The following is a 24,518-nucleotide window of genomic DNA, read 5'->3' as shown; positions in this document are numbered from 1 at the left end:
GCATATTAATAACATTTTAGCAAAGTTGATGAAGGACGGACAGAACACTTGTTTCTGTATTGCCTGCATGGAGGTTATTAACACTCTGGTCATACATCATCTCGGAGTTTCAATGTAAACCTTGGGGAACTTATCTTCCCAGCAGCACATGGCTCCTAATAGCCCAGGGAAAATGGTGCTCAATTCTGTCCATAGCTTTCAAATACAGAGATTCAATATATTTTATGCAGTCATTCTGCCCTATGGTTTAATTTATATGGCAGAACTGTACTGCTGATGAAGGGTTAAAAGAAAATAGAATCCATAGCTAAGCAGAGATGACCTTCAGCTGCTGCAAATCTACTACTGAGGGATTCTTAGATTTTTCTGCCCCTGCAATGTTTGTATGTGTATGCAGATATTTTAGAGGAAATATTTGTATGCTGACATTTTAAAAAAGAAGGGATTTTGGTGTTTTTTTCACCCTTTGGCAAGAGGCTGCACTGACTCTCCCTCCCTTTAGGAAAAATGTGTTGTATCTTGTGCTCCTGCTTACTACAAAGATTAACTTCCACAGGGCACCCCTGAAGAAAATGTCTTCAGTAAATATGCATTAACTTTGTAGGGGTCTTCTGCCAGAAATGACTGCAGTGGAGATGAAAATCTGTCCTGCCAGGGAATGACATGTACTGAAGAGTAGAAAGGGAGATAAAAATCACTTCAATGTACAGTAAATGTCCTTGTGGCACTTGATGTTTTCATGCTCGTGGCATTCACCACTTTCTTTCTGGGAAGTTTATTCAACTTTTCAAGAACACCTGTCTGTTTCATAAATGTACATAATGATGCATGTTTCCACCCCAATGAATGTACTAGAGTTAAGTTTGTTTTTGTTTTTTTAAAAATCTGTCAATTTTCAAATTTTTAGAAATCACAGGTAGACCTCAAAGTACAAAATCTAAGTGATTTAAACACATTGGATATTTACTGGCAAAACTGTGAGGAAATGGTTTTTGACTGCTTGACCTCAAAACGCTGCTCAATCCTATTGTACCAAAATCACAGGTCCCATCTACACTGCCATATAATGCAGTTTGAAACGGCATTATATCGTCAATGTAGACTTATATAATAATGCAGTTCAATAGCTTGGGCCCTGCCTATCTCCAGGATCGCATCTCTCCCTATGAACTGGCGTGGGACTTAAGATCTGCCGGGGAGGCCCTTCTCTCACTCCCACCACTGTCCCAAGCACGGCTGGTGGGGATGAGAGAGCAGGCCATCTTGTTGGTGGCCCCCCGGCTCTGGAACACCCTCCCCAAAGAGATCAGGTAAGCCTCTACATTGCCCTCTTTCCGCAAGAAACTGAAAACCTGGTGGTTCCAGCAGGTTTTTGAGTAAAATTAATTTGTCTGTTCACCATGTTGACCTTGCTCTACACACTGTCTACCCCCTGGTCCTATGATACACTAAAGTACAAGTCTTTAGCTATCTCTTACAATTGAATATGTCTACTTCACAGCCTTGATTATTGTATTGAACTCCTTTATGCTGATTGGTACTGTAATTGTGTTCATTTTAACTGAACTGTTTTTACTGTTGTTTTATGATATTGTTTTTATTATGTCTGTTTGTTCATGCTGTTGTATATTGTTTTGACAAGCAGGCTGTTTGCACATGCTGGAAACCGCCCCGAGTCCTCTCGAGGAGATGGAGCGGTATATAAATAAAGGATTATTATTATTATTACTTTATTATGACACAGCAAACAAGATAGGTATGCTGGATTTCGTATCACAAAATCACAAGTCAAACACTTCCCAAGTGTCTAGGACTGTGTGATGCATTTTCGGATGATGCGTGCAGATCCCAGTAGGGTGGCCTTTTGCACTTGGCAGATCGTAATTTTGTCAATGTCTATTGTTTCCAAATGCCGGCTGAGATCTTTTGGCACGGCACCCAGTGTGCCCATCACCACCGGGACCACCTGCACTGGTTTCTGCCAGTGTTTTTGAAGTTCAATCTTGAGGTCCTGATAGCGGCTGAGTTTTTCCTGTTGTTTTTCGTCGATGCGACTGTCACCTGGGATGGCAACATCAATGATCCAAACCTTTTTCCTTTCCACAACTGTGATGTCTGGTGTGTTGTGTTCCAGAACTTTGTCAGTCTGGATTTGGAAGTCCCACAGTATCTATTATTATTATTATTATTATTATTATTATTATTATTATTATTATTATTATTATCACTGAATATACAAGTCTACAGTGAACACATAATGCAGTTTAAAACTGCATTATATAGTAGTGTAGATGGGCCCCCAGTCCCTTTTATTTTAGGATGCAGTATTATGCGTATTTGCTTCAGAACATGTCCTGTTGATATTGCTGGATCTTTATTCTGAGTATGTTTAGACTGGATATTATATGACAGGTGGTCTCTGATGAGGAATTTATATCAAGTCGATATGAATTCTGAACTGGCAGCAAAGCCATGCCTGCCAGATTTTTCTACTGATTAGTATCATTTCTATGGGAGAGTATATATGAATACTGACAATTAAGAAGTACCTTTTTCCATATTCGGTACATTGTTTCATATCACATACACTACACATTTGATCATCTGACTTTCTGTTCTTGCATGTATCTTTAAATAACTTCAGAGATCAATCACTTATGTAGACACTTAGAAACAGAAATATATGGCAGTTATATTCATTATCCAGTCTGATAAAGGGGAACATGGAGAACTTATTTAAAAATGCAAATATAGTTCACTTCTGGAATCAGAGCCGGTCCAACAATGAGGTGAATTAAGCGGTCGCTTGGGGCGCAAAACATACGGGGGTGCAGTCAAGACTGCTTTTTCTGTTGATTTATTGTAAAACATGACGTTTTGGTGCTTAATTTGTAAAATCTTAATGTAATTTGATGTTTAATAGGCTTTTCCTTAATCCCTCCTTATTATCCAACATTTTCACTCATCCAACACTTTTATTTTTCAGTTATTGGTTGGGGGGGGGAATTCTGTTCGCCTACACTTGAAAAATACCTAGGGCCGGCTCTGTCTGGAATAAACATCCTTTTCTATAGTCAAGAACTATCACCAATGTATACTCAAATGTCATGCAGCACTTTTCTTGTGTCAGCTTGAAAAATGACAATTCCTTGAAAACTCAAATGATGGGTCAACTGAGATCTATATTCTCCAATAAGATATGCGTATGCTAGCAATTATCTGTTATATTTCTTTTTACCTGTATCCTTCAGTCAGTGTTTTTTTTTGTGCCAATGTACACTTTATTTCATCTCACATTTGTGATGGTATAATAAGAAACATCTGAGACAGGTTTTTTTTTTTTTGCGTAGTTGAATATATGCAGAGATATATACATACTATATATGGAAGAAGACAAAGGGAACGATGCAATTTCTCTGAAAGTTGTGCTATATCTTTCCTAGGAAGTGTGGAAAGTGGAATACATGTGCGTGAGAAGAAAAGGGACAATGTGTCTCTGATTGGTAAGCAGGTGGATATACTTAGTCAGATTTAACATTTTAAAAAGGATGAGAAGCATCCAATATGATGAGAACAGAAGTGAAACAATGGCTTGGATAATGAATACTGAAAACTCTGGCTAGTCATAACACGAAGAGCCATTGTGTGTGGAATTTCTTTTTATAAGATAGGGATTCTATTATTACAGAACATCAGGAAATGGATATCAGGTTAGCATGGGCTACACAAGTGCATTGTAATATTTGCAGGTGCAGATTGGGAATGAAGAGAGCTTCTGATCATGATGCTTTGATTGAATCTCATTAAGACTACTTAATAAATTCTACGTGGGGCATAGAAATTGTTTGGAAAATATAGGACCAGAATGCTGCAGGCAGAATGCTGACTGGGGCCAGTTATAGGGACCATATAACTTAAAACAGATGCAGTAGCTACCACTTTGTTTCCAGGCAAAATGCAAAGTGCTGCTTAAAGGTAAAGGCTTTCCCGTGACGTTAAGTCCAGTCGTGACTGACTCCGGGGGTTGGTGCTCATCTCCATTTCTAAGCCGAAGAGCCGGCGTTGTCTGTAGACACCTCCAAGGTCATGTGGCTGGCATGACTGCGTGGAGTGCCGTTACCTTCCCGCTGGAGCGGTACCTTTTGATCTACTCACATTGGCATGTTTTTGAACTGCTAGGTTGGCAGGAACTGGGGCTAACAGCGGGAGCTCATTCCGCTCCCGGGATTTGAACCTGCGGACCTTTTGGTCCGCAGGTTCAGCAGCTCAGCGCTTTAACACACTGTGCCACCAGGGGCCCCTATGCTGCTTATGAGCTATAAAACTTTTACTACATGTGTCAAACTCAAGATCTGTGGGGCCAATCTGGCCCTCCATGTCATTTTATATTGCCCTCTGATGGTGAACTACAATTCCTGTTTTCCTCCTCATCAGACATCATGAGTAGAGCTGATGGAAATTGTGATACAGTAGCATCTGTTTTGTTTAGTCAGGAGAGTAGGGTATGAGTTTAGATACAAGGCTTGTGGATAGGATATCTGACAAACATTAAATACCAGTGCAATAACATGATAAACAATTAAACAAACCATTAAAAGTAAACAGATTAAACACTGTTGGCTAAAACATGTGAATAAGTCAAAAACATCATATAAAACAAATTACACAGTTAAAATGCATGTAAAAATATAGATCTTCCATAAATGAGAATGATCAGTTGTCAGCATCATCAACAAAGCAGTCAGTGGTAGTCTACTTTTCTTCCTCTCCACAAGCTAATGTACTCAGATGAGTTTTCAGTTGTTTCTTAAAGGACAGGAGTAATGGGGCCATTCTAATTTCTTTAGGGAGGGAGAACCAGAGGGACAAGCCGATCACGGAGAAGGCCCCCCCTCTCTTTCCCACCAGCCGTGCTTGAAATGGTGGTGGGACCAAGAGCAGGGCCCCTGCATATTTTATTTTTAATGTGGTTCCACCAAGAGTTCAATAAAAAACTTTAAATGAATAATTTTAAAAATTTACACTTTTTCAAATGATCGTCGTCCTCTCCAGACACTGTCAGATCTCGTCTGGGCAAAATTGGTGCTCAGAAGTAAGTAATTAAAAATAAATTAAGTCAGGAATCTTCAAACAAAAGCAGCAAGGAAATTCAATTTCTAACTATATAGATTGAGTTGAAATTTCAGCATTAACTTGCTTTTGGAATTCAGTAATTGATTAAGTTATTAATTAATTGAGAGAGTGTTAATAGGAATGGCAAATTTTACATTCCCGAACTGGTTCTTTCATGAATACACATAATTTTAGGAATCTTTGTTGATTTGTTTATGATTACAATATGATAGTTTAGGCAATTCCAATGTTCACTAGTTTTAACCTTGAAATTAAACTAACAAGCACTAAAGGCACCTTGAGTGGTGTTGCATTCAGATAGTCTCCCTATGTTCTACAGTGGACATTTCTTTAAAGTTCTTCATTTGTTTTAAGAAACTGAATTTGATGTTCTTATCCCTGGGACCTTTGCTGAGATCTATTTAGGAATCAATAGACAAAATAAAGGGAAGAATAAGGAGAAGAAAATATATGATTGGAAGAACAAGAAAGCAAGAAAATGGATTTGGGTAAAAATCCATGCAGCCTTTTCCTTCTTTTCTAAACTGAAGGCAGGAACAAAGATGCTAATGTAAGAACCACCTCCATTCTGATAATTGTTTCAATGCAGACTTTTAACTTAAATTTGAATAAATTTAAATATCAGTTAAACAGAATCATAATGTTTTGTCCCACTTAGAATGTGAATGTTACTGATTTTTTTAGCTTATCAATGAGTAAATACATTATAACATTACTATTAACCTAAACACTTCAAGAGTTAAAGGTGTTGTAACAAGAGTTGTGATGATAAAGATTTAAGTAGTTTCCAATGATCCAAAGTCCTTTAATCTCTCATTTACATATCCTCAACTCTCTGTGATACAAATACTCTGGGGGATTTTTCCACCCCAGGTATTCTCTCCCTTCTACTAAAAGTGCAACTAGCAATTTTGTATTAGCTCAACACCCTTAGAGAGCTATTCTGTCTTTCATGGGATTCTTACAAAAAATCCTTAGTTTTTTTCTTTAATCATTTGTGTTTTTGCTCTTTTGTCAGAATTGCTAGCCATTGAATATATGCATCAAAAACAATATGTTGTGTAAACATGAGAACTGTATATAATGTTTTAAAAGCAAACCATATGTTAATGAGGGCAAGAGCACTGAAGGAAGGTATATCTTATGAGGGTGCTATTTATCCCAGGAGAGTCCCTGGTTAAAGATTCTACGGAAATGTGAATAAAACATTTCCATACAGATGTAAAATATTTCAAATTATATTATCCATAACATTTTATTATGTTTTGTAGTTTCATGCTTTGTTTTATGCTGCCCTGGAAGAGTTTACCTATTTGTGTGTGTGTTTGTGTGTGTGTTTAAACCTATTTATGTGCAAATGGTGACTTACTAATGTCAAACAAGTGTTGTAATTCACCAACAGGATGCCAACAATTGTGTGCCTGTTTAACATTCATAAGTCACTTTAAATACAAATGAAGGACAGATGGCATTGCAACTCATTTTTTTGGTCATGAAAGTCTCTGTGGATCTTTCAATGACCAAAGTGCCCTCCATAAGCTCCTTTTTTTTTTTTGCTGCAGCTACATGAACCTGGCTCTTTCTTAGTCAATGAGGAGTAGACTGAGCAGCAGAGTTCTTATAACTGAATGCAGAACAATGACATCACCTGCAGATTTCTTCATTTGGCAATATATGCTAAAAATAAGAAAAGTGATTATGTTGAAGTCTCAGGCCTACATTTTGTCTTAATGTTGTTTCTGTTGTTTAGTTGAGGGATGTTATGCCGGAAAAGGACACTCCCATCTTTTTTGCCATATGAGGATGAGACAAAGGACAATCAAATTTAACTTTTTTTAGCAGCAGTAAAACAACTCCTCTTGGAATCCAGAATGTCCCTGTCCTTTTATGAAGCCACAGGTGCCTTTTTAGACAGGGATCATTCTGTACTGCTAATATGTTTTTAAAAATGTGAATTTTGGTTAGCCACTAAAGATGGGGGTTTTAGATTTTGTTTTGGTGCATGACCAACCTGGCTACCCTAAATATATCATCTGCAGAGGCCTCCAGAAGATCTCCAGAGGTCCTTATGGATCTCTATCACTGTGCACATAGATGTAGGAAAATAGCTGGATGCTTATCTATTTACTTTCAACTAATCAGAAAATTGCAAGGTTTTCTGAAGTACAAATGAGAAAAGGCATATTGAGGACAGATAATGTACAAAAAGAAACGAATGGAAGATCAACACACTTGGAAAATTCACAAAAATACTTAACAGAGTGATATGTCCAACACTATGAGATACTACATTCTCAGGCGCACGCACACAAATAACTGGTTTAGAATAGTGGTAGGGATTTTGTTATCCTCAATGTTAAATTACAGCTTTTGGCCCATCTCACTATTGACTATGTTGGTCTAGGCCTGGTGTGAGTTACATCTCAGGAGGCTCACTTTTCTCCTGCTTTACACTGTTGTGATGTCCCAACCTTACCACTTTGCACCACCTCTCTGTGCTAATATCCTGCTTGTTATTGATCTGGTAAAAGGAATGGTATAGGTATGGTGACAGAGTGTTGCATCCAGAAAGTCTGGTGGATCTAGGCCTGTTCTGTTAGTATTTTATGCAAATCCTTCCCAGGTACTTCCTCAGGGTGAGATAGTGCAAAGGCAAAAGCAATAGTAGTAACTCCTTGCTTTTGAAAGATGGCCCAGAAGAGTGATTTAAATCAAAGTCTGCAAAATACAGTATGAGAGGTTAGAGTTCTGTGACACAGACATGCACTTAAGTTCAGCTGTAAAAATGCTTGCTCACTAATGCACATACTGCTGAAGGGAGAAGCCCACTTGTGAAATGATTCTTGAATTTTTCTACTGCTTTCGATACCCATGAGTCCTGGCATTCTTCTAGTAGAAATTAAAATGTTTAAAGCATGTGCTAAGTCTCTCAAAAGCATGAAATGGGCTTAGATGACGTGACATTTGAAATCAAAGAAAATACACTTTAAATGCAGAGTAATCGTCTTCTTGATTCTGATCTATTAAGACACACTGTCATCACTGTTTTAAGATATTCTCTGCAAAAAAGTAAGCTAGAAATGTATTTTTAAAAATTAATGCTGAGAATTTCTTCCTGCTAATGTGAATCTACCGATCTCTACAAAGCTACTTGGGGCGCGAAGCTATGCATAAGCTTTTTCTTTATTCTTTTTTGATAATTTTGTTTTAAATGCACAGCATTATCTTCTCATATCAAGGAAGTCATTAATTAGGATATTGTCATCCGAGACACCTATTTTGATGCATTAACATTGATTAGATTAGCCTCGATGCACTGAGAATTACTATTCCCAAATTACCATTGAGGAAAACGAGTGACAGAAAGGTTAAATGGCTTATTCAAGGTCACATAAATAGTAGTGTGTTTTGCTCTCTGATTGAAATCAGCGAGCCTTAAAAATGCTTATTTTTGGCTGGATTGTGTGCAGTCTGTTGCAAAACTAGGGGGGAAATGGCTTCCCAGATGGTGTGTACTGTGCTTCTACAACAGAGCAGCCATATTCTGCAAGGTTACAAAGAATATAATGCAAAATATAGGCATCTTTTTGTCAAAGTGTTATTTCGTATTTCTGTATTCATTTCATTTTCTAGCTACTGCGGGAGCTAGGCCATTTTAGACTCTATACTTAATATTTTTTACACATACATCCCTCCATGGTAAAGTGGAAGTTTTCGCATGGATTCTTTTTCCCTGGGCTAGAACATGTTCCATTTTAAAAAAATAGTGCACATTCCTGTGATATGGGCAGTAGGTTTTGAGTTCATCAAACTCTTGAATACAGCAATCATCTCCATTACGCTTTCACTTCCAGTACTTTCCCACTGAAATAAAAATGGTCAATTCTCCTAAGTTTCAAACCCCATGGATATTTGCCCCAAATTCTGCGCTCATGATATCACTGCCTCTGCTATCAGCCTGTTCAAATGTCCAGATTTGGAAGGGGCAATCTTGATTAATGTTCCGTCTTCCTGTCTTTCAACTATTTTTAAATAGAGGGAAAGAGAGAAGGAAGTAGACTCTTGCCCTTCCCAGTATGTTTAGACAAAAACAAATTGCTGTAGCCTTTCCTAGATTGTGTCTTCTTCCTCATTGATAATATTTGCCCTCTTGACCACATGCTAACACTGCTTGGCCACATTATTAGTCATTCCATAACCTATTGCAAAAAATTACTTATTGCATAAGCTATTGGAACATAACTGCACCCAGTCTATGGGCGAATATCCTTTTGGCAAATGTGAATCTCCATGAATATGTGGAGACCACCTTTGGAAAACCACTAGTCAAGAAAAACATGATCTTGTTAGAAGTCAACTCTTTTAACTAGTGATATTCACAAGCTCTGATATAATAGCACACAGGTAACTTCAGCTGTTAAAATGAAGAACCATGTCTTTAGACTGCCAAGGGTAAAGACATGCCACTACAAAAATATATTTGGTTAGCAAAGGATGATTGTTTTTTTGCAGTTGAAGTTGCCCAAAAGATATACACTCCCTTTAAACCTTAGTTAAAACAGCCACTCAGAGATAGAAACAAAGTCTTCTTTGAAAAATAACATATCTTGTTTACTCATAAACAACTTGTATTAATTCACCATACAGGCACATTTCTTATTGAAGTTCAGTTACAGATAGGATGGAGCTTCTCTGTGTTGTGAACACAGGCTTTGCCAGTTCCTTCCTCTGAAATAAAATGAGCAGCCCCTGGCATTCATTGCCACTCTCCTCTCCAAGTACTAACCAAGGATGACCCTGCTTATCTTTCAAGAAAAGATGGGATCTATTGCCTTTAGAAGATTTAGTCCCATGTTTTATAATACTACGTGAAAAAAAGAGATATCTCAGCAAAAAGAGAGAGAAAGAACTAAAAGACAAAAATCAATAGTTTGGGGTGGGGAAACATTAACTAAATAATTACTTCTCTAAACGTGTCTTCTATCGAGGGGGGTGGGGGAGAGAAAACCTGTATAATGTACATCTTGATGCTTTAGATATGGATTTTAAATTAATTTAATAGCAAACTCTGCTATGATTACCAGGTGTAAAACATGCCCAACCTTTCTAGTTCAGATGGGTTTGTTTTAGCCAAGTCTAATTTATTGTTGCTAACTACTTCAGTCCTCAGAGATGTTGTCTTTTTCTTTTCTTTTTCTTTTTTAAATCCATTCTTTGTTTCCTTCAGAGAAGGTTACTGGAGACTTGCACTTCTGTTGTATTTACACAAATATACAGGCTGACTGAAGTTCGAAGCAATATTCAACTTGAAGAGATACCATACTATTCCTTATCAGATTTCTTGAAGAAATCCCAGCATCATAACCTTGTTTTTTCACAGAAAACAAGTCATCCTCAAACTGTCCCGGCCTTGTTGTATTCATTAGGGAAAGCAGAAAACGACAACTTGAAAGAGTTTTGCTCATTCAGAAAAGTGAGTGACCATTCTTTGACATTCATCATATCCAAGCAAAATCTGGCTGCACTAGTTATTCTCTTTATGTGATTCCTTAAAGTTTCGCTATTAGAACAACTGGACTGTCGAGTAAAAGTAATCTAGACTGATCAAATACATTATGTAGCATGGTGGTAAAATTTGAAGTGTAGGATCATCTCTGTAGTGGCACCATTTCATAGAGTCCCCATGTGCAGGTAGCTGCATTAATCTAATATAGCCCCTAGTAATTTTAATCTGTGCCACAAAGAGCTCTCTGTAAAGCAGTCCCTAACCAATTTGAATTATATAAAGGGCAACTCATAAAAATACAATTGCCAGAAAAAAATATTCTCTTCAGTTACTGTGGGGATTGCACTAAACTAGGAATAAAAAGGAGTCTGAAGGGGAAGGCTGAAACTGTCTTAAACTTCCATGCCTTCAATTTGTGACTCTTAGCTCTACTACACCACTGACTACATTGCTGTGTAGATCTACCTACTTACATACACATGTATAGACTATGCACCTAGGTTAGTGTCCCCCCCCCCCCCCTTGCTGGTTTGATTTTGACAAATTCATAGAGTTGATGATTCATAAGATTTGATAACATGCAGGTTGCAGAATTTGCATCTGTTCTGACCTTCAATTTCACGTGTGGCCCAAGATGGGTCAGAGTAACATATACTTCCCTCTGAGCATCAGGCCAATAGCTCAGAGCATTCCCTTTGTGTCTACACCTGTTGCCCTGTAAGGTCTGTATTTGTGATGAAAAACACTGATGGCACCAGCTTTCTCAATGAAGTCTATAGTTGTATGCACATGGAACTTTTCACAGTTGCGGGCCTATACATAGAGGTTTAGCTGTACTCTGTGGATTCAATCAACTTAATGCTTTTATGTGGCATGAAAGTCAGGTATTGAAGCCAGATTTTATGCCCCACTTCTGCATTTCTCAGACATGGCCAAATTTTGTATTAGAATAAGAGAGGGGATATATAGGAATAGAAATTACCACTGGGTCCAGCTTCCTAATTAATTCATTGTTTGAATTGACATTGAGTTCTACTTTGTAATTAATTCGGGTACCAATGCAAAAGTCCAAATGAATTATGGATCAGATCTGATATGCTGATAGTATCGTCAGTGCTGTAGAGCATTCAAGACTCAGAGCAGGCTGTGGCCTGAACAAAGAGGGTCAGGCCCTCACTGATTTTGCTCTCCATCATTTCCTAATACTTCTTGTAGTTCCTAGTTTAATAATTGACAGTTCCCAAGACACATTTTTGTTCCTATCATGTCTAATCTGAATTTTAGAAATAGGAGTTTGCAGATATGATGGGGTATTTCTAAGTTTGATAAGACTAGTGTCAATGGGAAAAGATGGTGGTGCTGACAAATCTCCCAAAACAGATAAAAATATAGAAAAATATTAAGACATACAAATAATTGCCTGAATAACCTATATCAGTACATTACACACAATAAAACCTAAATATCACACATCTAAGAATATACAAACGATGCAACCATTTTTCATGAGAAAATAATTTTTTTAAAAGAAAATCCACAGCCAGATAATTTAACTGTAATGTCCATGCTATTTGAGGACTGTAAATGCTTTAGTACCACTTATGTCAAATAGTAATGATCCACTAAAGTCATTATTTGTTTTTCTGTTTTATACTACACTACACTTCTCTATAACAAACAGTTCAACAAAGAATTAGTTTTAAACTTTATGTGTGTAAAGAGAGTGGGCAGGTATGCAATCTATGCACATCTCCAAGATTTCACTTCGACATATGTGGCTGAACAACAATAACAGTGTGGTTAAAAGGGCCAGGCAACAAGAGGGCAAAGAATGAGGAAGAACACACAAAACTAATACAGTAGAGTCTCACTTATCCAAGCCTCACTTATCCAAGCCTCTGGATAATCCAAGCCATTTTTGTAGTCAATGTTTTCGATATAGCATGATATTTTGGTGCTAAATTTGTAAATACAGTAATTAAACATAACATTACTGCGTATTGAACTACTTTTTCTGTCAAATTTGTTGTATAACATGATGTTTTGGTGCTTAATTTGTAAAATCATAACCTAATTTGATGTTTAATAGGCTTTTCCGTAATCCCTCCTTATTGTCCAAGATATTCACTTATCCAAGCTTCTGCTGGCCCGTTTAGCTTGGATAAGTGAGACGCTACTGTATAAGGAATCTCTTTTTTCGATAGAGTTACGAGTTGGGTCGATACAGGGAATGCTGTGGATGTAGCCTACCTGGATTTCAGTAAGGCCTTCGACAAAGTCCCCCACGACCTTCTGGCAAATAAACTAGTAAAATGTGGGCTAGACAAAACTACGGTTAGGTGGATCTGCAATTGGCTAAGCGAACGAACCCAAAGGGTGCTCACCAATGCGTCATCTTCATCATGGAAAGAAGTGACAAGTGGAGTGCCGCAGGGCTCCGTCCTGGGCCCGGTTCTGTTCAACATCTTTATTAACGACTTAGACGAAGGGTTAGAAGGCACGATCATCAAGTTTGCAGACGACACAAAACTGGGAGGGATAGCTAACACTCCAGAAGACAGGAGCAGAATTCAAAATGATCTTGACAGACTAGAGAGATGGGCCGAAACTAACAAAATGAAGTTCAACAGGGACAAATGCAAGATACTTCATTTCGGCAGAAAAAATGGAAATCAAAGATACAGAATGGGGGACGCCTGGCTTGACAGCAGTGTGTGCGAAAAAGACCTTGGAGTCCTCGTGGACAACAAGTTAAACATGAGCCAACAATGTGATGCAGCAGCTAAAAAAGCCAACGGGATTCTGGCCTGCATCAATAGGGGAATAGCGTCTAGATCCAGGGAAGTCCTGCTCCCCCTCTATTCTGCCTTGGTCAGACCACAACTGGAATACTGTGTCCAATTTTGGGCACCACAGTTGAAGGGAGATGTTGACAAGCTGGAAAGCGTCCAGAGGAGGGCGACTAAAATAATTAAGGGTCTGGAGAACAAGCCCTATGAGGAGCGGCTTAAAGAGCTTGGCATGTTTAGCCTGCAGAAGAGAAGGCTGAGAGGAGACATGATAGCCATGTACAAATACGTGAAGGGAAGTCATAGGGAGGAGGGAGCAAGCTTGTTTTCTGCTGCCCTGCAGACTAGGACACGGAACAATGGCTTCAAACTACAGGAAAGGAGATTCCACCTGAACATCAGGAAGAACTTCCTCACTGTGAGGGCTGTTCGACAGTGGAACTCTCTCCCCCGGGCTGTGGTGGAGGCTCCTTCCTTGGAGGCTTTTAAGCAGAGGCTGGATGGCCATCTGTCGGGGGTGCTTTGAATGCGATTTCCTGCTTCTTGGCAGGGGGTTGGACTGGATGGCCCATGAGGTCTCTTCCAACTCTACTATTCTATGATTCTATGATTCTATGTGTACTGAGTTTATGAAAGCCTGTAAAAAAAAAGCCAATTGAGAAGGGCACAACTCCATTCCTTACTTGCCCTCCTGGTGAGTTAATTGTGTGAAATTGATGTAAGCAAAAATAAAGGGAGAAGGGAAGGAGGAGAGAAAAATTGGGACATTGCAAAAATAGGGGAGAAAGTGAGACAGTGGAAGATTAATTGGGACCTGCCCCTATGCAAATAGGACAGGGTATGTCTAATTATGAAACTTTTTAGCTTGCTTAGCTGTATAGTCTCTTAAAATGGGCCTTGTTTATTTATTTATTTTGTAAGTAGCTGAAGTCATAAAAGATACTCACAGTATCAGTGAAATCCAAAGAATGTGTTAATACCGGTAGTCATATGCATAAATAAAACAAGATCTGTTCAGCTACAGTAAAAACAGACATCTGGTGTTTTCTTTGCTTGCCAAGTTGGAATTTGCCAATCTCCCCTTTGCTCAGGTTTGTTTCAGGGGTCCAATGAGCCCATGTAAGACATCAATAGCAGCAGATGTTGAAAATTGTCCTTGCAAGCAGTTTAAATTGCTTCACAAAATTTGGAGTGTGTATTGTGCTCCTGTTCAAACTCTCCTGGGAATTGAAAGGCTGTAAGCATGCCTTCTGAGGGAGGTGGAGGGGATGATGAATCTTGCTTCATTGAGAAAAACACGGAATCAGTAAATTAAGGGTGGAGTCCATTTATCCTTGAAGAGTGGATAATCTTACAATAGGCCTTGAATGCAACGATTCTTTCCTACTATAGCTGACTAATAACTGGTGTGCAAGGCATGCTGCCTCTTCATCTGAAGGATTCATATAAATGGATGACTAACAGATACTGTCATCTCCTATGAATTTGTCTACTCCTGTTATAAAAACATATAAACTAGAGGCCCATCATGATTTCTGGTGGCAGTGAAGTCTATATATTTGTTATTTAATATAGTAAGAAGCCTTACATCTGTTTCACAGTTTGGTGTCCATTTCTAATGTCATAAGGATCTTTAGTGTACATGCAAGGATTTTCCATGGTTCATACTTAGGTTCCAAGGTTGTCCAAGCTTGTACTCTGGAATTAATATCTGAAGTACAGTATTAATATTTATGTATGTATATCGTGCCCAAGTCCTGATTTGTCAACTGAAGGCCACTGTTTCACAGAATCAAGCAGTAATGATTGGCAGTGTTAATTTGTATTGGTATAGTTTGCTTATGTGTATGAAACTACACAGCATAATCTAGGAACTCAATAAACAAAGTTGTTAATATAAATGAAACCCTATTGTGTATCCCACTCATGAACATCCTACTATCCTGAAAAAGAAAACATATGACATGTCAACTGAAATATCTGTAAAGTTGCTTATGAAAAGATGTCAAGAATAACTAGAGGGCATTCCATTTATGACCTTTTTCCCTTCTGTGCCATTCTATCTTGTCCATTGTGCTAAACTCAGAAGCTTTTAAAGTTTACCTTCTCAACCTCTTCTGCCTAATTAGGTTGGAGGGCAGGATTTCAACTCTTAGGGAAGGCATGCAAATTGAGCAATAAGGAAACCCATAATTAATGACAACTTAACAAAATGGTAAAAGCGGAGTAAATGCCAGATATGGAAATTTCTGGGAAGTGAATATTTTACTTATTTTACCTAAAGACCTGTGTAACAGTGACATTAAATTTTTGCACATTGAAGAAATATCCTACTTAGCTCTGTAGCTATTCAGTATTGCTGGTTTTTAATGCCCCTTAATAATTAACACCTGTTCTGCAGGTATATAGTGAAAAAAAGAGGCTGCTGTTGAAAGGTGAACTTGTTCCTCTACCATTATTAATTTTCTTTGACCAACTTGATTAATCAATTATTTTGATCTGTTTTGTAAACAGATTTTCTACATACTCATCTCCACTTGTTGCATATTGACCTCTTTAATAATATGCTCCTCTTATAGTAGAGACAGACACATAAAAATAGCAGAGATACTGCCAGCAGGGTCATCAGACTACAAACAGTTTCCATTAGGGAACATGAAGCATAATTTGAGTGATTAAACAGGGTTCCTAGGCTGAATCACTTAGCAAATCAAGTTGCTTAGGCTGCCCTCCTTCTTGTGATCAGTTTTATGTTTTTCAGATAAATACAAACAAACCTTTTAGTAGATAGGTGCAAAATGCATTAATTTTGCAAAGGATTTAGTCTGTGTTCAGGTCCTTTCATACAATCCACACAATTTATTCTGAAGGCTTTTAGGAAATCCTGGATTGTGATTTCGATATGTTGAACAATCAGAAAAGTACTATGAACTTGCACATTATTTGTGTGCAAGTTCAAATTCCACTAAGCAATCAACTGGCTTGGATTTCAACGTATGATCATGGTTGTGAGAATCTTCCTTTGGGCCAAATTGGAGTTCAGAGCTTTGTGTAAGGTGGTACCTTACCCAAACATGTAAAAAGATCAACCTCTGGCATCATCTCAAGATTTGGGGAAGTTGCCACCAAGCCATATTCAGTTCACAGTTACACAAATAAAGTTTTGGACCTCTTCACATGGCCCCTGGGGCATGCCGTTTTGCCAGCAGTCGGGGAAAGGGAAGGCGCCCAGGGTGGCTCATGGTGCCCTGCGCGCCCTCCCTCCTTCCTCCATCATATGGAGGGGATGGGGCAGGGCTTGTGGACACATCCTCAGAAAGCTGAATTACCACTGCATTGCCCGTCACCCTTTCTCTCATCATATGGGGAAAAGGGAAGTGCAGTTAGTTCCGCTGGAGCTACCCAAAAAACACTTTCCTCCCTGTGCTGGCAGGGAAAGAGTCTTGCAACGTTTCCTCTCCACTTTGGAAGGAATGTAGGTGGGGCCTGCCGAGCGTCGTCTGATGACACTTGATAGGTCCCATCCAGGCTCGTCCAAATTTGAAAAAAACAGGGTTGAAAAAGCTCTGTGTGAAGAGGTTCTTACAAGTGTGACGCTGGTACTTCCATTTAGTGAGTGAGGGCCTTTAACTAACTTCTTGATTCACATGGATTGTTGTAATAGCTCCATTAACACTGGATTGCTATGGCATATTTCTGTATGGGACAATAAGCAATCATTTTAGCATTCCTCCATCCCAATTCCTACTGATAAATTACTGAAGTCTGCTAGAAAATATCATTAAAAAGAAAATGCAAATAAATGAGATGAAAACAAATTAAGCAATGAACCATTAGAGTGATATAACTTTCTTCCTACCACCACCAGATCTACATCCCCTTCCCATTCTTCCTTTCAAAATGAAAAAAGAAGCAGTGAGGCTATCTCATGCCACTATCCCATCTGGATGAAGCTTGTGGTAAATGGAACTGATGTTTAGTCTCTATTAAAAATAGCTAGGTGGGGAATAAAAGAAGGTGCATTTCATAAATTCAGTTCTAGAAATCAGACCTAGGGCAAGTAGAAACCATTTATTTTTAACCCATTTATTCAAGAGGAGAATATCTCTTGATGTGATAGTTTGTAATGACTGCTTATGAGAGAGTTAGGGCCACGTACAGCATTTCTTTTAATATCGAATGACATTAACCGGACTCCGCCAAATCCTCAGTGCCTCTTTTGGCACAAAATCATGCATCCCTAGAGACTTTTGTAAGAAGGTCACTGATGCTTGTAAGTTATTGTTTTTTTTCTTGAAATAAAGTGTTCACTGAGTTCTTGTTAGATTTTCTCAATAAAAAACCCAGTTACCACCAAAAAATGTAAATAAAAGTTTTAAAGGAGTAATGAATGTTTAATGGTAGTGCTAGATGTTAAATTTGGAACACCAGGAAGCCCTCGATTGTACAAAAGTAACCTCTGACACATCAGACTTTAGTAAGCTTAGTGCACTTGCAACGTCAAATATGGTAGCAAATAAAGGGTGAACTGACAGCCAAGGAGAAATGAAGCCTACAAAATAGGTAAAAACACAACTTTTCACCTATGCTGCCCCTGTCAGTTTGCATTGTCTGAGATTCTACTGGGGAAGGTGAGGGAGCTGCATCTGCAGAGAGCAGAGGAGTTTTCCTTCGATCCGTTCAGACTGTGTCCTTTTGCCTCATATTTGTTAAACCACAGTGAAAATAGAGTCTCAAAAGGTGGAGTATTCTGGTGTCTGAAAGCTTCATAGATGGATATTCTGGATTATCTGGTGGTTTAGTGCACTACAAGGTACATATTCTGTGGCCTACTTATGTCACCTTGAAAATGTATCAGAACTGAATTCAAAGAAATAGTTCTTGATAAATATTTCTAGTACTGATTTGTTTATTTAGTTACTGCATTTTTATTCCTCCGTTCTACTAAAAGCTACAGGTGCAGACATCATTACAATAGTAAGAATCAATTGAACTGTTAAAGACATTACAATCAAACCAGTTTTAGAGACCAAATTGAATTTTTTTTAAAAAGGAAAACCTTTTAAAAAAATCTTTCTAAAAGCAAGAGTGGAAGCTAATCACAAGGGAGTGCACACACTACAGTCTGAGAACAATACAGAAGAAAGCTTAGTTCAGAAGGGCCCTATTGGCAATGGCATGGGAAGGGGCTTAGTATCTAGACCGTTCTTGATACTGAGTCGGGTAGTTGCTACTATTATCAGCAATGGAAGCTTGCAAACCATTTTCAAGCACAGTCCCACACAGAATACTTTTCGTGTACCTGTGCTGTAACATGTGTTGTTACTTTGCAGTTACTTGTGGGGCAACAACATGTTGCCAAGACAATATCAGAAATGCTGTAGGGTCACGTACATTTCCTCAGGAGTCCTGTATGTTAATGAAAAGGAAGATTTGCCTTTTCAGATGTCATTTCAGAAAAATGGAAGATTTTTTATATATTGCAAAAAAACAACAGGCGGTTAAAAAATTATAGCAGCATCTGCAAACGCATTAGTAGCAAGATACATGTATAACAATTTATAGGGTCAAAATACCCTTCAGGCATCAGATCTTGCCTGCCTGCCAATGAATACCAGATGCCGCAGGCTATTTTTCAGAGGAAGGAACTGGCAAAACAATCTCTGGATATTCTTTGTTAAGAAAACCCTATGAAATTAATCAGGTCACCATAAGGTGACAGGTGATGTGAAGGCACATACAGACACAGCTGAATTAAAAGGAAAAGATGGTGGCAGGGGGCAGAAACTACAGCCCCTTAAAGACTTCTACATGAGATTTTGTGGATACTGGGCACTTTTTAAAAATGCATACAATTTTATAGAAGAATCTGCAAATGATTTATTATTAAAATACAGATATAATAATGCATACTGATCTAAAATAATGTATGCATAATTTTCATGTTCAGTTATTGATGTTCTGGTTCTAATATAAGAGTAGATGTAAGCCTTGTTTGCAATGAGTTATAGTCTTATGAAAAATCAAGTTTGCAGTTTGATGGTACCACTGATTACAGATGTTTTTCTCAATGGCTATGAAGCAGTGATGGCTAGAACTGCATTTGTTCAGCTTTTCTATCATTGTTCTCCTGGAGCATCTGGGTTCGGGCTATTTGTCCACCTGTCTGTCAATTTCAGCTTGAAGATTTCCATGGATTCAAAATGTGGCTCCCAGAATTTTAACTGGATCATTTATCTTGGACCATATTATTTTCATCTCATTTAACCTTCATTGCTCAACACTTAGGGCCTCATCACACTTAAGCATTTGTCCACTTTAAATCTAGTTTCTGCTTCCTGCAGAATTCTGGGGTTTGTAGTTTAGTGAGTCCCAGGACCTGTCTGGCCGAGCTGTTTAAAGCTGTTTAAACTGGATTTAAACTGGATTCAAACTCTAATGTGATGAAGCCTTACTTAACCAGACTATTTCAAGTATCACTTGCTCCCACATGAATCTGCTATAGCACTGGAATAACATTCAAAGACCTGTGCTAAAATATCCTGGTTTCAGATGTGTTGTGAGTAATAAGGGGCTATTCTGCCTCCTGAAAAAGTTTTACCTGGCTCCTTGGCTGCCTGTATTTTGACAGCCAGCCAAGGTTTTTCTGTTTCAGAGGGCATTTATTGGATGCTGTTAGTAAATTAGGTTCTAACTGCTGCTGTTTTATATTTGGATCAAGAAGTCATGGGTAATTTTTAGATTAATCCTGGTTCATTGGATTATAGTTTGTGATGATATGTTTTTATTAAATTATTATTAGTGTGCTTTGAAAAACAATTATATAAGCCAGGCATGGGCTGCATAAGGCCCCCGAGAACATTTTTTGAGCCTTTCATCCCTTGGTAACCCCCACTTTTTGTTAGAAAACACTTTTTTGATTTTTTTTTAAATTAAAAATGATTTGACATCCTATGAGATGTGGGGTCATTTTTCCCCACTATCCTGTAGACCAGGCATGGGCAAACCTTTTTTCCTTGGGGCCGCATTGTGAGTCTGGCAGGGAGAGCCAGACTGGGAAAGAGGGTAGCCAGGCACACATTGGGTGGGATGGACCCGGGAGGGGGAGGACCTGGGAGAAGGCGGGGCCAGGAGGGGTGGGCATAAGGACAGGGCTGCTCACCCCATCCTTATGCTGGGAGGAAAACAAGACGTGTGGTGACTGCCCCAATTCTCCTCGCCTATACTTTGATCTTCAGGCTGTCCTCTCGGCATTATGCTGGGAGGAGGGCGAGACAGGTGACGTCCCAGAGCGCTCTGGAAGGCTCTCAAGCACTGCGTGCCTTCCTCAAGCTGTCCTCCCGGTATAAGGCCAGGGCTGCTGACACTGTCATTATGCTGGGAGGAGAGTGAGACACATTGTGGCTGAGAGCCCTCCAGAGAGCTCTCAGCTGCTGCATGCCTTCTCTCCCCATCTTTTCTGCATAAGGATGTGCAGGCTGCCACGACTTAATGCAAAGAGGACAGGGAAAATGAGGAGGGCCTGAGGGAAGCGCTCAGTTTGCCCATGCCTGCTCTAGACACTTTAAGGCTTGGGAGAATCCTTTTTCAAAAGCAGGAAGTAACTAGACATTAATTTCTGTTTTATGCCTGGTTTACTTGCTTAATTTCAGCAAAAAAATAAAGTAGAATAGGGCCTTTCAAGGTCCTGTTGAGGGACCCACTGTATTCTCCAGTCCCTTGCAATTGACAAACATTAATAGAAATTGAAAATACAATGTGAGCAATATCTATATAATAAATAGATTTAAATTTAATGACAGTAAGTGGCATTTTATTCTAATTTTCATTACTACTTTTGGCATGTCAGCCAGGTTTAGGTGATCCTTGTAATTTGAGTGAATTAAAGAATGTGAGATTTACAATGTGATAGAATGGTTTGAATAAGAATGTCTGTCTTTGTTTTATATTGTTTCAGGTGGGATGGTGGAAGGACAAGCGCCTCAAGATGAAGTATTATGTGTGGCCACGTTCAGAACTGTACCCTAACTGCGAGGAGCGCGAGGATGACCATCTTAGTATTGTGACTCTAGAAGAAGCTCCATTTGTAATAGTGGAAAATGTGGATCCGCTAAGTGGTACCTGCATGCGAAACACTGTCCCGTGCCAAAAACGAATTGTATCAGAGTAGGTGCCAGCTACACCAGCTTGTTCCTTCTAACATATTTCCTCATGATGTTAATCACTGGCAAAACTAATTGGATTGTTTCAGACTAGCCACATCTCCATTTATGACTATCACGTCTTAACTCGTTTTGTTAGGTGTTTAACATTAGCAACACCAACTGGGCTTTTCAGTGAGAAAAGTATAGTAGGGAAAGAAAGAAAGAGAGAGTTACGACAAGAAGCTGAGGACTGAATGGTTCTAAATCAGTTCTAAGAAAAATTGTATTGAAAAATTAATCGTTTAATCTTCAATAAAATGACTGTGTTCTTCTGTATTTTTCTTATAATTTCTGCTGAAAAAGCCAGACAAAACTTAACTTCAGAAGGTGGGAATTATTTCAAGACAAAAAATTAAATGGAATTTCTCTCCATAAAAGACTCACCTCTTTTATAAATACAACATTATACAATCTATAAGCCATGTGTTTTTCTTTTTAATTTAATATTTCTACTAGTTCTACTTAATTACATATTGTTTTGATTGTTTAAAGGAACAAGACAGATGAGGAAACTGCCTATATCAAAAAATGTTGCAAAGGATTTTGTATCGATATTCTTAAGAAAATCTCAAAGTTTGTGAAGTTCACCTATGACCTTTACTTGGTAACAAATGGTAAACATGGCAAGAAGGTCAATGGGACATGGAATGGAATGATAGGCGAGGTAAGCCATCGGTGTGTGTTCTCACATTATAGATTCATTGCTTAATTAAAGTGATGCTTTTTCTGTTTCTATGGTTGGTTGATTCTTGCCTTTTGAGTTGTACAATCAAAATCTTCATAACAGAAAGTCCTCATATTTGAATTCTACTAAGCAGATATGTGAGGTTATATTATGCTTTACTTGATGACAGAATGGATGGAAAAGAAAAAAAAGAATAGGAAATGTAATGTCCTATGCTCCTTTGTCTTATATATGGAATAGTTTTCAAATAAAGGTAAAGGTAAAGGTTTCCCCTGACATTAAGTCTGGCCGTGTCCAGCTCTGGAGGGTGATTCTCATCTCCATTTCTAAGCCAAAGAGCCGGCATTGTCCCTAGACACCTTATAGGTTATGTGGCCAGCATGACTGCATGGAGCACCATTATCTTCCCGCTGAAGCGGTACCTATTGATCTACTCACATTTTAATGTTTTTGAACTCCTAGGTAGGCAGAAGCTGAGGCTAGTAATGGGAGCTCACCCTGTCCCATGGATTCGAACTGCCGACCTTCTGGTCAGCAAGTTCTGCAGCTTAGCGGTTTAACCTGCTATGCGACTGCGGTCTATCTATCTATCTGTCTATCTATCTGGCTGACCTATATGATATCCTGCATTAACCCAGTGGTTCTCAACCTATGGGTCCCCAGCTGGTAAACTGGCTGGGATTTCTGGGAGTTGTAGGCCAAACACTCGGGAACCAACAGGTTGAGAACCACTACATTAACCCATGCAGTACTAGTTAGTAGAATATTACCTTAATTTATTGGAAACTCCCCATAATATTTCTAGCTCCTTATACTACCTGTATGGAAAGTGTAGGAGAGAAGATGAAGATGGTGACTGGAATAATTGTTTAGACTCTACTTACATCATTTTTCTTTCTCTGTACTTTAGGTGGTTGCCAAACGTGCCTACATGGCAGTGGGATCCCTCACCATAAATGCAGAGCGATCGGAAGTTGTTGACTTTTCTGTGCCCTTCATTGAGACAGGCATCAGCGTAATGGTGTCGCGAAGCAATGGAACTGTCTCACCTTCTGCCTTCTTAGGTAAAGGGCATAATGGCTTCTTCTTTTGCCATAATGCCAAGGAAAATATCTCATAAAATGTAGACAAGAATGTTAGTAGTTCTTTTCTAAACTAAAGTAGCACACATAAATCCCATAAGAAAAGCTCTAGTTTTGCTGCAGCACATAAAATAGCATAAGACAAATGTTAGAAAAACAGTATAACCCCAAGCACAATTATTTAATTTGTCTGACACAGCCCAACTTTTATTTGTATATTATTCAGATTACATTTGTGCAAAATTGCCCTCTGGGTCTACACACATTTAGTCAGACTAGATTTCCATAAGTGCAGTGAGATGTCTGCATAGCTTAGGGAGGCTTGCATTTGGGGGTAGGTTGGAAAAATGTCTCTGAACTAACTATCTGCCCTCTCCTGTTCAGAACCATTCAGTGCTGACGTGTGGGTGATGATGTTTGTAATGCTGCTTATAATCTCTGCGGTGGCTGTCTTTGTCTTTGAATACTTCAGCCCTGTGGGATATAACCGATGTCTGGCGGATGGCAGAGGTAAGGAACTAGACCTTTCACGGCACAGTCATTATACCCTTTCTTGTCCATTCTGTCTTAGACAGTGGAATGTTTTATTGTCCTAATGCAGATATGTCAAACATTTGCAGATTTTTTTTTTCTGTGTAGAGAAGGAAATGAATAAAGAGGCCCATGAATAACAGATAATCTGGACCCATCCCTCTGTACATTCTCAATAAGTTGTCTTATTCAGAATGTACAGAGGGTTTCATTTCAAGTTTTCTTGGAACTAGTGGCCAGTCCTATGCATGCATGCTTGGAATGCCTCCAAATTAAATGAGCTTTTGTCAAATTGAAGTATTACTTCATTTAGAGAAGTATCCAACTTTGACTTTATACTCAGCAAACATGCAAGATTTTGCAAATGTTGTCATCTGTGTGAATTCTAACTCTAATTTCTGGCATGGTATTTGCAGTTCTTGAGTACTCTTTGTGTTTCATTCCTCATTCTTTAGATTCCTTGGAAAGGATGAGGATGATGATGGTGGTATTACAATGCTAACAATAGAATGTTGCATTAATCTATAACATATTATACTAAGCATGCTAATGAAATATTTCTTTTCGTAGATACAGTTAAATCCCCTT

At 38.6% G+C, this 24,518-nt stretch overlaps 1 protein-coding gene across 2 annotated transcripts in view; it reads left to right on the top strand.

Annotated features, from left to right (window-relative positions):
• Window positions 1–24,518, top strand: part of grin2b (glutamate ionotropic receptor NMDA type subunit 2B) — a 303,629-nt gene that overhangs the window by 218,070 nt on the left and 61,041 nt on the right. For both annotated transcript variants that reach the window (XR_010006831.1, XM_003226634.4), the window contains exons 5-8: window positions 21,386–21,594; window positions 22,125–22,296; window positions 23,228–23,381; window positions 23,784–23,909. Coding sequence is in view for 1 of the 2 variants with exons in the window: in XM_003226634.4 (XP_003226682.2) it covers window positions 21,386–21,594; window positions 22,125–22,296; window positions 23,228–23,381; window positions 23,784–23,909 (661 nt within the window). In the remaining variant the exon portion in view is untranslated. The remainder of the gene's footprint in view (window positions 1–21,385; window positions 21,595–22,124; window positions 22,297–23,227; window positions 23,382–23,783; window positions 23,910–24,518) is intronic.

This window comes from Anolis carolinensis, chromosome 5 (genome assembly GCF_035594765.1).
Source record: "Anolis carolinensis isolate JA03-04 chromosome 5, rAnoCar3.1.pri, whole genome shotgun sequence".
Taxonomy (NCBI): domain Eukaryota; kingdom Metazoa; phylum Chordata; class Lepidosauria; order Squamata; family Dactyloidae; genus Anolis; species Anolis carolinensis.
The sequence above is the reverse complement of the archived record's forward strand: the minus strand, read 5'-3'. Positions and strand labels throughout refer to the sequence as shown.